Source organism: Macaca nemestrina, chromosome 1, assembly GCF_043159975.1.
Source record: "Macaca nemestrina isolate mMacNem1 chromosome 1, mMacNem.hap1, whole genome shotgun sequence".
NCBI lineage: Eukaryota > Metazoa > Chordata > Mammalia > Primates > Cercopithecidae > Macaca > Macaca nemestrina.
In genome coordinates, this window is record NC_092125.1 from 225,634,861 (window position 1) to 225,647,390 (window position 12,530).

The 12,530-nt window shown below is 41.4% G+C and overlaps 1 protein-coding gene across 7 annotated transcripts in view; it reads left to right on the plus strand.

Annotated features, from left to right (window-relative positions):
• The window catches only part of LOC105479209 (arginine-glutamic acid dipeptide repeats), a 466,387-nt gene that overhangs the window by 345,001 nt on the left and 108,856 nt on the right, over positions 1 to 12,530 (plus strand). For all 7 annotated transcript variants that reach the window (XM_071066820.1, XM_071066814.1, XM_011737100.2 and 4 more), the window contains one exon: positions 12,430 to 12,528. In XM_071066820.1, coding sequence (XP_070922921.1) covers positions 12,430 to 12,528 — 99 coding nt within the window. The remainder of the gene's footprint in view (positions 1 to 12,429; positions 12,529 to 12,530) is intronic.

Here is a 12,530-nt window from a genome sequence, read left to right on the forward strand (position 1 = left end):
GTTCACGGATATGCCAGTAACTTTTCTCCCTGTGGCGAGAGTTACACTCATTGTGGGTCCTCAAACTGAGTCTTCTTAGTAGGTTATTGACTGCGTTCTGTGGAGTCCTCCTGCCCCAGCGAGCAGCCTACACCCTCCGCACCCTCCCGTTTTACTATTCTGTGGCTGATCTCGCATTTATAAAAAAGGAAGTCAAGCTGTAGACATGTTAACTATGTAAATGATTAATTATCCATAATTGCATTTAAAGACCTGTGGCATAAACTTCAGCTTTCACAGAGACTTGAAAATTAAGAGGCACAACCTTAATCCCTAAAGTGTAAGTGAAGCCTGTGCAGGAGCCATTCATTGAGTGTTTGGCCTGGGGAATGTGGCTTAATTCAATGGTTATATTGTTTGTTTTTTTATTTTTCTAAATTAATGTATTAACATTATTACCATTTGTTTATTCCTTTTTAGAAGAATATTCTATAATATTTTGCCTTTTAAAAAGTCTTTGTAAAGTGAAGGAATGTTGAAAACTGCGAAGTTCCAAAAATGACCTACCTCAGCCTCTTCTGTGACAGCGAAAGAAGCGAAGGACGCAGGTCCGCCCTGCCTAGTGTAGCCTGTTCATTCTCTCCGGAGGCTCCTGGTTTCTCCAGGTCCCAACAGATCACCAAGTTCTCTGTTGCTTGCCTTCTTGTTCTCATCTTTCATCCTGCCCTGTTTTGTAGAACAGGATTCATTCCTGTTGGGCTCCACAGTTTGTTCTCTTTCTTTAGCACTGGGGTGGGGAGTCAAAGCCTGTGCTGCTGAAGTTGGGTTTCCTCGTGTCATCCTGTGGTATGAGAGACACTCTCTGCCCTGAGGTCTTGGGCCTTCACTCCTCTCCCTGTGTTGCTTCCCTTCTCAGTTGGCTGTCCTCTGGAGCATTTCCTCCTGTCGGTGGTGACCTCCAAGAAAGGCACTCTATTCTCCCTTTCTACCATGGAGAAAACACTGAGGTTTAGTGAGACCATTAATTTGCCTAATATCACACAGCTTGTGCCAGAGCTAATGTTTGAATCAAAGCCAGAGCCAGGCCAGGAGCTGTGGCTCACACCTGTAATCCCAGCACTTTGGGGTGCCGAGGTGGGAGGATTGTTTGAGACTAGCCTGGGCAACACAGCGAAGACTCTGTCTCTCTCTATTTAAAAAACAATATATGAGTTTTTAAATTTAAATTAAAAGCGAAAGCCAGAGCCAGGAACCCTATCCTGCTTAGGTTTCAGCTTTGGAGAACTCCTGAACTTGTGCTTTTGGTACCAGTACTTCCTGAGGCCCTTCTTGGTGTTGGTGTTTGTGTGAAGACAATGTCAGATAGAGCCTTAAAATAGAATAGACAGAGGGTCAAAATTGGTGAAGAGTTCAGAGTTTGGTTTGGTTTGTGTTTTCAAAATAGCTTACCTTCCTCAGTTGAAGGGCAGCATTTGATGCTTACTTGCTAATCTATCCTGGCTGAGGCTCCTTTCCTGGGGGTCTCTTAGAAGACCTTCAAAAACACCACAGCCAGGAGACTGTGACCTGCTAATTTCCAGGCATAATATTATGTGGGAACTAATTGCAAATGAGATATATGGCAGTGCTGTATCAGCCCAAGGAAATTCAGTTATAAGGGCGATGTTACCTAGATATATTACTGCCAATTTTTACTATAATAATAATACTGCTTATTTCTCCTAGAATAGTGTTTTTTATTTGGTTGTTGCTGTTCATAAAGCATAGGCAAGTCAATCATATTACACTGGTTGTTGATTTTCAAAACCTACTCTGTGAATGCATTTTAGATTTTCCAGACTGAGCAAATGTTATCCCCATCAGCTTTCATTTAGCACTTTGAGTGTGTTCATGGATGGCGGGTTTTTTGTTAGTTTGTTTACATGTGCGTCTTTCCTCTTTTCCGAACTGCTGGCTCCCTCCTTTCCTCCACCCACCCTCATCCCCTAGCCCCAAGTTAAGAAAAGACAGTGTGCTTGCTTTGTCATTGCAGCCGAAAAAGTCCCTGTGCCCATTGCTCCCACCAGATTGCCTGTCCTAAACTGCCCCAGTAGCAACATTCTAGGGTAGGGACATCTTCCTAAAACATAGGTTTATGTTAGAATCTTCATGCTACTACTTGCTAGGGAGGTGGCCTAGAGAAACGTACTGAACCTCTCGATTTCATTTCCTCATTTTTAGTACTCTTGCCATGGAAGAGAGGCATGTGGAATGATGAAATCATAAAGACCTAACACAGTTCCTAGCACGCTGTGCACTGCTCAGCAAATGTTGCGACCCCCTCCTTTCTTCCATGTGACTCCAGGGGCTGGCACATAATTCCTGGAACATTGTAGTTTCAGAAAGTGATGGAAAGAGGGAGGGAAGGTTGGTTCAATAACTGTATATTTCCTTCTGAAAATTAACTGGACCTTTCTCTCAAACCCTACCCTTTGCAGTTAAATTCTTTATCTTTTCCATTATCCCTGAATTTTGCTCCCATAAGACCATTCGGACAAATTTTAGCCTCTCTGGTACCTAATAGCATTATTTGAAATGATAGTGGCCAAATAAAAATAAACATTGTGCTCTTAGTTTCAATTCTAGTTTTTTAACATTTATGTGTTTCATATGTTTGGCACTAGGTCATCGATGACAGAGGTATAAATGAAATGTATTCATATTTGTGAATTATGGTTATAAGAAATTTTTTTCTTTGTTTTTTTTTTTTTTTTTTTTTTTTTTTTTTTTTGAGACAGAGTCTCACTCTTTTTGCCCAGGCTAGAGTGCAGTGGCGTGATCACGGCTAACTGCAACCTCCACCTCCCGGGTTCAAGGGATTCTTCTGCCTCAGCCTCCTGAGTAGCTGGGATTACAGGCGCACGCCACCACGCCCAGCTAATTTTTATATTTCTTTTTAGTAGAGATGGGGTTTCACTATGTTGGCCAGGCTGGTCTCAAACTCTGACCTCAAGTGACCTGCCCATCTTGGCCTCTCAAAATGTTGGGATTACAGGTTTACAGGTGTGAGCCACCACACCCAGCCAAGAATTTTTTTTTTTTTTTTAAGACAGAGTCTTGCTGTGTCACCCAGGCTGGAGTGCAGTGGCGCCATCTTGGCTCACTTCAACCTCCGCCTCCCAGGTTCAAGCAATTCTTCTGCCTCAGCCTCCCAAGTAGCTGGGATTACAAGTGTGTGCCACCATGCCTGGCTAATTTTTGTATTTTTGGTAGAGACGGGGTTTCACCATGTTGGCCAGGCTGGTCTCGAACTCCTGACCTCAGGTGATCCGCCCATCTCAGCCTCCCAAAGTGCTGGGATTACAGGTGTAAGCCACCGCGCCTGGCCAAGAAATTTTTAAATTTTGTTTTGAACATATTTCAGCAAGGTCTTTCTCACTTATCTTAATAGTTGAAATAATTAATTAAAACTATATGAAGAATTTTAAGATTTATTCCAAATCCTTCCTTTTTTCCTTTTTCAGTTATTTTGACAGTTTATTGTGATATATAAACAGGTATTTTGCATAACAAAATACTTTGATGTCTGATATTGTTCTTAGTGGACTGGAATTATTTAATTAGCCTGAATGCAGTCAAACTTAAGTAGGCTTTTTATATAGTTATTATAATGGCTGTATTTGAAAAGTATGCTTTGGCATAGTAGAAACTGCCAGATGCAATGCCATTTGATCTAAAAAGGTCACAGGAAAAGGGACATTTAAATTAAGTTATAAATTACAATTGAAGAACAATATTTTGATGTGTGAGACCAGAGATGTCAGAGCAGGGAGGTGTAATTCATGGGTTCATTATAGAACAGAGGTGCCTGACAGCTGAGCCATGCCAAAAGGAAAATTTATTTGCAACCTCACGCAGACAGAAAATGGTAGCTGAGAAGCCAGAAAAGAAACTTGAAACCTTGTGGTAATACGCAGAGTTTATGCTAATAAGACTGCCTGAGACCTAGAGATGTTTAATGACTGCTGTAATATTAATGAGGTGCTTGGACATGTGCACATTTTCAATCTTATTAAAATTAAGGCCTCATCCTTGCTCTATAAAATAACACACTTTAAAACCATGCATTAAGGTGGATTCTCCCACCTCTGCCCAACATATAGATCTGCTGGAATTTCAGAATTGTTTAGGCAAGAGAGTTAAAGCTTTAAACAAGATTTTTATCCATGGTAGCTTTGAGGAAGGATATAATTTAATGTTTACAGCAATCCATGAGAGAAGTTCAATCATGAGTTAATTAAACTGTAGGCCGTCATTAAGTATTATTTATTCTTTCGAGAAGCTTGCCAGTAAAGCACTTATATATATTAAATTATAGAAAGTAATAAGCATGGAATAATTTGTCAGGCAGAGTGAGAGTAGCAGATTTAACTTGGGCAATTATGCAGAAATGTTTTTCTTGTAGCATGATCCTTTCCTTCTGCTAATCAGGAGGAGGTCAGAGGCTGTAGTAAGACAATTGCAGATGTGTAGTGACTAGTGGCATTGTTGGCTCAATTGAACCTCTTGTTTGAATAGTGTTAGGTGAGAGCCATGTATCTGAAGTATTACTCCCCATGATGATATCACTGTACAGCTTACAGCTATTTTACATTTCAGAGTATCTTGACACATTTTGTCTCATTTAGCACTTTCCATTGTTCTGTGACACAGCTGAGGGCTGGTGGTGTTAGGCCCATTTAACAGATGAAAGCCTCAACTCAGCTGGTTTGGGACAGGGCTCTTGGCAAGAATCTGTCACTTGCCTCACATCCTGTGTATTTTCACTAGGCTGCAGAAGGTATTGACAAGTTGATAATTTATTGTAGCACATAGAGTTAGTTACTGAGAGTTTTTTATGCAACTAGCTAAATATATCCAGTTACTGTGGCACAGTGTCTTTGGCTCTGGATGAATCAGTGCAGTGGTTGCTTTTGTTATAGTGGAGCCAAATGAAGTGTTTGTTATTCAGAAGTTACTATTGTTTTTAGCACTAGAATCCCCTACGAAGTCCACTTTGCTTAGTTCATGCATGCCTGTCTTTGCACACCACCGTATCCCTCCCCATTGCTAGCTTTCAGAGTTGCTTGGTGTAACTCTTGGTTGAATGAATGGAAGCAAAGAGAATATGGTGTGAGCAGCCTGCCTCTGAGGCTGGAATGTCCTGCTAGATCTCAAGCACACCAAGGACTTCTGCTGCAGAAGGTGTGGCAGAAGAGGGCTAGACACCACATAGGGAAAGCGTTCACTCACGTTTCTTCTTTCACAGTGAACAATCAGAAACGAAGGAAAGATCACATCTCAGAGGATTCCATGGAGCACACCCAGAGACCAAAGGCCAATTGATAGAAAACACCAAAACAGGGATAGTTCTGAGATGGAATGACTTGAAAGGCTGGTGGATTGTTGAAGAAATCACTATTTTGTTATAGGATTCCCTAATCATAAATCTTAGGTTTTGACCTGTGGTTTAGGGAAGACAGGTTTTATTTGGGTAGAAGTGCAGTCATGCAGTTTAGTGATGTGGAAAAGAGGCGGAAAGATTTTCAAGTAAATGTTTCCTTGATCATTGGATTTAGGGGGGGGAAAACCCACCACTGCCACACACCTGTGGTAATGAATTTGAAAGTGCTTTCTGCTAAATGACATCCTGCTATAGTGACTGCATGGGGGTGGCATAAGATCTAAGTGCTTCTCCCTTCCTTAGCTTTCAAAGATTGGAAGCTCACTGAGTCAGGATGCTTTATATTGGTCCCTGCTTTTTGTACTGATCTTTTTCCAGTAGCTCCAAAATGTACAGTTCTCTATACTCTACATTAAAATTGCATTTAATCCCAGATTTTACCAGCCTGGCTTGGCTGCAAAATGGACAGAAAGGTTTAAATATCTTGCTTTAATTGCTTTTCTGTGGCTACAAAGTGAAGCTGTAAGACGTTTGAGAGGTGTTTCTTTTTTCCCCATCTTCATTGCAGTTTATTTTGAACAGCCTTCTTAGGGAAATGGTAGAAAATCTTATTCACATTAAAGGACATTTTACCTTAGCAGTATTGGGAAGCCTGTGTTTAATTTCCTGACTGTAGACGTAGCTGTGTGGTCATGATCAGGTGTTTAAAATTTGAAATCTATGTAATGTTTTTCACAATATGAAATTATGGCAATCCTTCAGAACTTGATGTTGTATTAGAGGGGAATGTTTCTAAGGATAATTTTTAGAAATTTAAGATAGCCAGTGTTTTGATAAATTTACCAGTTCTACTTTATGTAAGGAATATAGTTGAAATATCCAGTTTAGCTCTTTCTTGAGCATTATTTCTTGAACATTATCCTCATCTAAAGAAAAATTTTGGCTGGAGGCAGTGACTCATGCCTGTAATACCAACACTTTGGGAGGCCGAGGTGGGCAGATCACCTGAGGTCGGGAGTTCAAGACCAACCTGGCCAACATGGCGAAACCTCATCTCTACTAAAAATACAAAAATTAGCTGGGCGTGGTGATGTGCGCCTCTGTAGTCCCAGCTACTCGGGATGCTGAGGCAGAAGAATCACATGAATCCGGGAGGCAGAGGTTGTAGTGAGCCAAGATCATGCCACTGCACTCCAGTCTAGACAACAGGAGTGAGACTCTGTCTCAAAAAAAAGAAAAAGAAAGAAAATCTTCATAATCATCCAGAAAGCAAACTCCTTTTAAGAAGAGTTATTTGGGGCAGGTGCAGTGGCTCATGCCTATAATCCCAGCACTTTAGGAGGTCTAGACAGGAAGATCACTCGAACCCAGGAGTTTGAGACCACACTAGGCGGCATAGTGAGTCCGTCTCTACAAAAAATAAAAAAAATTAGCCAGGCGTGGTGGCGTAGGCCTGTAAGCTGAGCTACTTGGGAGGCTGCGGCAGGAGGATTGCTTGAGCCCAGGAATTCAGGCGAAAGTGGGCTGATTGTGCCATTGCACTCTAGCTCGGGCAACAGAGTGAAACTGTTTCTCAAAAAAAAAAAAAACCAGCAACCGCAGGCAGCATGGCAAAACCCTATTTCCATCAAAAATACAAAAATTAGGAGTGGTGCACAACTGTCCTAGTACTTTGGTGGCTGAGGTGGGAGGACTGCTTGAGCCCAGAAGATTGAGGCTTCAGTGAGCCATGATCGTGCCACTGCACTAACAGCGTGGGAGACAGAGCCAAGACTCTGTCTCAAAGAGAGAAAAAAAGCACCTAGGAGAGTGCCTGGCATAGTTGAACACTCAATAAATGTGTTGAAGGAAAGAAAAATGTCCTGATCACCAGTAATTTTCCTTAAATGTTGTAAAGGTAAGTTTCCCTATTAGGAAGCTGTGTGGGCCATAACAACTTCTAGTATGTTAAAAGTGTATCTTTAATAAAAAGACAGGCCAGGCACTGTGGCTCACACCTGTAATCCCAACACTTGGTCATGAGGTCAAGAGATCGAGACCATTCTGGCCAACATGGTGAAACCCCGTCGCTACTAAAAATACAAAAATTAGCTGGACATGGTGGCGTGCCTGTAGTCCCAGCTACTCGGGAGGCTGAGACAGGAGAATCGCTTGAACCTGGGAGGTGGAGGTTTCAGTGAACCGAGATTGCGCCACTGCACTCCAGCCTGGTGACAGAGCGAGACTCTGTCTCCAAAAAAAAGATATAAAGTATTTCTTTAAAGATGTAAAACTCTGTCTTGGAATTTTCTCAGACAAGATTTCTACAAGGTAGAAGTCAATGTCTATAACATTAAGAAGATAGTGCCCCTTTAGAAAAAGTCCCCTTGGTTCCCTAAGAAGAAAAAGTCCCTTAGGTTCCCTAAGGAGGAGGGCACACCAGAACAGCCACTTGACCAAGTTTTATACTTGCCCCTGTGACATACTGATGATAGCGCAATAATATTCTTCATCCATTGAAGAAATATTTCATCACTTTGGGGCCGGGCATGGTGACTCACGCCTGTTGTAATCCCAGCACTTTGGAGGTGGGTTGATCACCTGAGGTCAGTTCAAGACCAGCCTGGCCAACTTGTTCATCTCTACTAAATTACAAAAATTAGCTGGGCATGGTGGCGGGTGCCTGGAATCCTAGCTACTCGGGAGGCTGAGGCAGGAGAATCACTTGAACTGGGAGGCGAAGATTGCAGTGAACTGAGATTGCACCACTACACTACAGCCTGGGCAACAGAATGAGACTCCGTCTCCAAAAGAAAAGAAAAGAAAAAAATGTATCACTTTGGGTAAATAATCCCACACTTTTTACTTTTCAGATGTATCTTTGTGTAGGGGTGAGGACAGGTAGGGACTCTCAGTACTTACTGGTATCATCGGAAAGTCAGGAATAGGGACTTTTTTTTTTTTTTTTTTTTTAAGGAATAGGGATATTTTAAGAGGGCAGCCAGACAAACAGGTCAAACAAAAGGAGAGAATCCTCCATTATTTAGAGAATAGAGTAGGGAAGGAAGCTCGAGTTACCATGTTATTGGAATAGCTTCTTCAGGAGAAACTGCCATCTGAAATAAAGTTTTGTGAAGGAAGTGTGAATGCCAAGCTCATCACTAGAAATTCAGCTGAGGGGCATTGTGCAGCTGCAGCCATGCTGTCTGACAAACGGAACAACCTTAACGAGATGTTCAGCACTTCAGTGGAAGCATCTCTTCCAGCTATAGTTTAAAGCTCTTCTTGGTTCACCAGAAGGCCGGAATGCCGGAGGGATTAATGATATTTTATTGAACTTCATCCACTCAGCAGTTTGCTTTTGGAGTGGGCTTTATGTTCTTATGAGCAATTTCCTGGTAGCAGGCACATAAGATTTTATTTTTCTTATTACTATTATTATTTTTTTGAGACGGAGTCTCACTCTGTCTCTCAGGCTGGAGTGCAGTGGCATCATCTCAGCTCACTGCAACCTCTGCCGCCTGGGTTCAAGTGATTCTCCTGCCTCAGCCTCCCAAGTAGCTGGGATTATAGGCACCTGCCACCACGCCTGCCTAATTTTTGTAGTTTTTTAGTAGACATGTGGTTTCACCATGTTGGCCAGGCTGGTCTTCAACACCTGACTCTATGATCCACCAACCTCAGCCTCCCAGAGTGCTGGGATTACAGGCGTGAGTCACCGCACCCAGCCAAGATGTTAAAAATCAAAATTTTTCCTGTATATGATACCAGAGTTTTAATCAAATTTCATTTAACCTGGGTAATTTGATGTGACACATAAGTGGTTTTTGTTTATAGCTTAACAAAATTTTTTCTGTCTCTGAGAAGACTACTCTGTAATCTGGAAAGTTGATCAAACTTGAGATGAGGCCAATTCTTCTTTTTTTTTTTTTTTTATTTTCTTTTTAAAAGATGCAGCTAACATATGTTTTCTAATATTATCCTCACATATCCCTAAGAGGTTGATGTTATTGTTTTATCCATTTTTAAAGATGTCAAAATTAAGGCACAAAAATGATAAGTAACTCTCTCAAGGTCATGTACCTAGTAAATACTAGAGCTAGAGTTGGAATCCAGGCAGTTTGACTCCAAAGTCCATAGTTTTTCCCGCTTTTTTTTTTTTTTTTTTGGAGACAGGGTCTCACTCTGTCACCCAGACTTGTAGTGCAGTGGTGTGATCAAGGCTACCGCAGCCTTATCCTCCCAGGCTCAAGCCGTCCTTTCACCTCAGCCTCCTCAGTAGCTGGGACTACAGCTGGTACTGTAGGCACATGCCACCACGCCCAGCTAATTTCTTAAATTTTTAGTAGAGATGAGGTCTCACTATGTTGCCCAGGTTAGTCTTGAATTCCTGAGCTCAATCTTCCTACCTCAGCCTCCCAAAGTGTTGGGTTTACAGGTGTGAGCCACTGTGCCTAGCCTCACACTTTTCTTATAATTAATTACCCCATACAGTATAATTACCTCTTATAAAAGTTGTTAATTTTGTCATGAGCTTTTCATTAGAAATTTATGATTTGATCAACTTCATTTAGTTTCAAATTATCACTAAAATGTGTGCTTTTTGCATTAAAAAGGCATGTAATTCTATCATTCAGTTCCCATCCACGTTGACCTGTGATTATAAATCCGCATTGTATTATAGAACTTGACAAATGTCTGCTTGTTATTAAGCAAAGTATGAGAATATTAAGCAAAGTATGAGAATCTGACTTTATTTCAGATCTTTTTATACCTCTGAAAGAAGGCTAGATTGGATAGTTTTCAAACATTTGCAAATCATAGTAGTATTTTATTTTTAAAAGAGTCTAATGATAGTGATAAATTAGTCTAATGATAAATAATAATAAAAATAGATAAGTTAATATTTACTCATTGCGCCACCACTCCCAAGTGGGATCCAGTGTTGATCATTGTGGCAGGTCTTTTGTTTTGTTTTAAGGTAGTTGATTTATTGTTATAGCTCATGTACAGCCTGGACTTCCCAGTCTTGATTTAAAATAAGTTAATGTCCTCTAAACTGTGAGAATGCTCTGGAAATTCAAATTTTTAATACTTTCTGTTTTGCTGAATAAGCATTGAAAATGGATGTTTGGGCCAGGCGCGGTGGCTCACGCCTGTAATCCCAACACTTTGGGAGGCCAAGGCAGGTGGATCACAAGGTCAGGAGATCGAGACCATCATGGCTAACATGGTGAAACCCCGTTTCTACTAAAAATACAAAAAATTAGCCGGGTGTGGTGGCGAGCGTCTGTAGTGCCAGCTACTCTGGAGGCTGAGGTGGGAGAATGGCGTGAACCCGGGAGGCGGAGCTTGCAGTGAGCCGAGATTGCGCCACTGCACTCCAGCCTGGGAGACACAGTGAGACTCCGTCTCAAAAAAAAAAAAAGAAAAAGAAAATGAATGTTTGTGATAATCCTTTCGTTAGCAGTTAAATAGTTGGAAGAGAGACTTGCAGTGTGTGTTTCAGCACTTATTTATTGATTTCATTCAACAAATATTTACCACTGCCAGCTTACTGTGTGCCCAGCCCAGGGGCTCCAGCAGTTGCCAGGAAGGCATCTGCATGTCCTCCTGAGTCTTCTGTTAGAAAGAGGAAACACATGGCTCTCTCCTCTTGTGATTCCATAGGTCTTTGCCTAAACCAAAGGGAGAGTAATTATTACAACCTACTTGATCTTGTCATTTTGTATGTTTTGTATCCGTACCAATTTGTAAGTTTCCTGGAAATAAGGACCGTGACTTAATAAGATTTGTTCTTTACATGTCTTGAATGTTCAGCTTTACTTGTCCTGAATGTTCAACAAATGCTGGCTCATTGCTGAAATAAGAGATTGAAGCACGAGTGAAAAGATCAGAATGTCCACTGCATAAGAACAGGGATTTCTGTGTTGTTTACTGCTGTGTCCCAGAATCTAGTATTTTATTTAGGAAGTTAGCAAGTTTTTCTGGAGTATTACCTTATACTATGGACTGTGTTCAGCACTGGAGATACAAGTCTTAGACAAAATCATTCTTTGTGTAAGAAGACTAGACGTGTAAAGGAAAGATTTCCGATGAGAATTCTGAGTGACAGCCTCAGTATGGTGAGGTAGATAAAGCAAGAGAGGATCTTTGCACCTGCTGTTTCTCTACATCATCTGCAAGTTGGAACTCAGAAACTAGGAGTGTCTGGAGCATCTTTGCAAGGTGGGAAGGAGTCCATGGTGCCAGACACTACACAGGGTTGAAAAGATGCAGGATGAGAAAAGTTGATTAGCGTTGACAAGAAACAAGTCTGGTCCTAAAGGGAATATGTAGATAAACCTGCATCTTTATTCATATGTACTGAAAAACTAGCATACTATCACAGACTTACGTTCTTTAAAAAGCTCTTAAATTTTAGACACTTTAAATTTTTTTGTGTGTGTGAAATTAGCACAGTCGAAAAACTTAAGAAATGCTAAAAAGAAAGAACATAATCAAGTATGACTTTATGCTGCTTTGCGGAGAATGAGGCAAGAGTAGGGGTCCTCCTGGCTGGGTTGGAGTCTTGGCTTCACCACCTGCTGGCTCAGTGTGGTGAACACCTTTACTTGATCTTTCTGTGCCTCAGTTTCCTCATCTGTGAAATAGGGCGATGATAGCTCCTAAACCATAGATTAAATGAGAGAATACTTTCCCCACAGGATTAGGTAAGATAATGATTACATAGAATGTCCTGAGCACTGGGCAGGGCCAAACATTCCCTAAATGTTTGTTTTATGGGAATATAGGGGAATCCTATTCTTACTTTTGCCAAAATACTCTCTGCCTTGGCTGTCTCCCTCTCCCAGAGCGAGTAGAATAGGGGTTGGGATAGGATGGTCTTGAATGAGAACAAATTCCCGTGTGTACTGAAATGATGGAGTCTCAGTGCCCCTTTCCTGACTCTCCTGTGAGAGAAAGTCAATGTGGAGCTTGCCTTTTATTGGTTTGTGTCCTGTCTGTTATTTGGTGCAGTTAACTAACTAAAATTTTTGTTGTTTTAGCTGCATGAAAGCGGTTATGATGCTGGCAAAGCCCTGCAGCGCCTGGTGAAGAAGCCTGTACCCAAGCTCATCGAGAAGTGCTGGACTGAGGACGAAGTGGT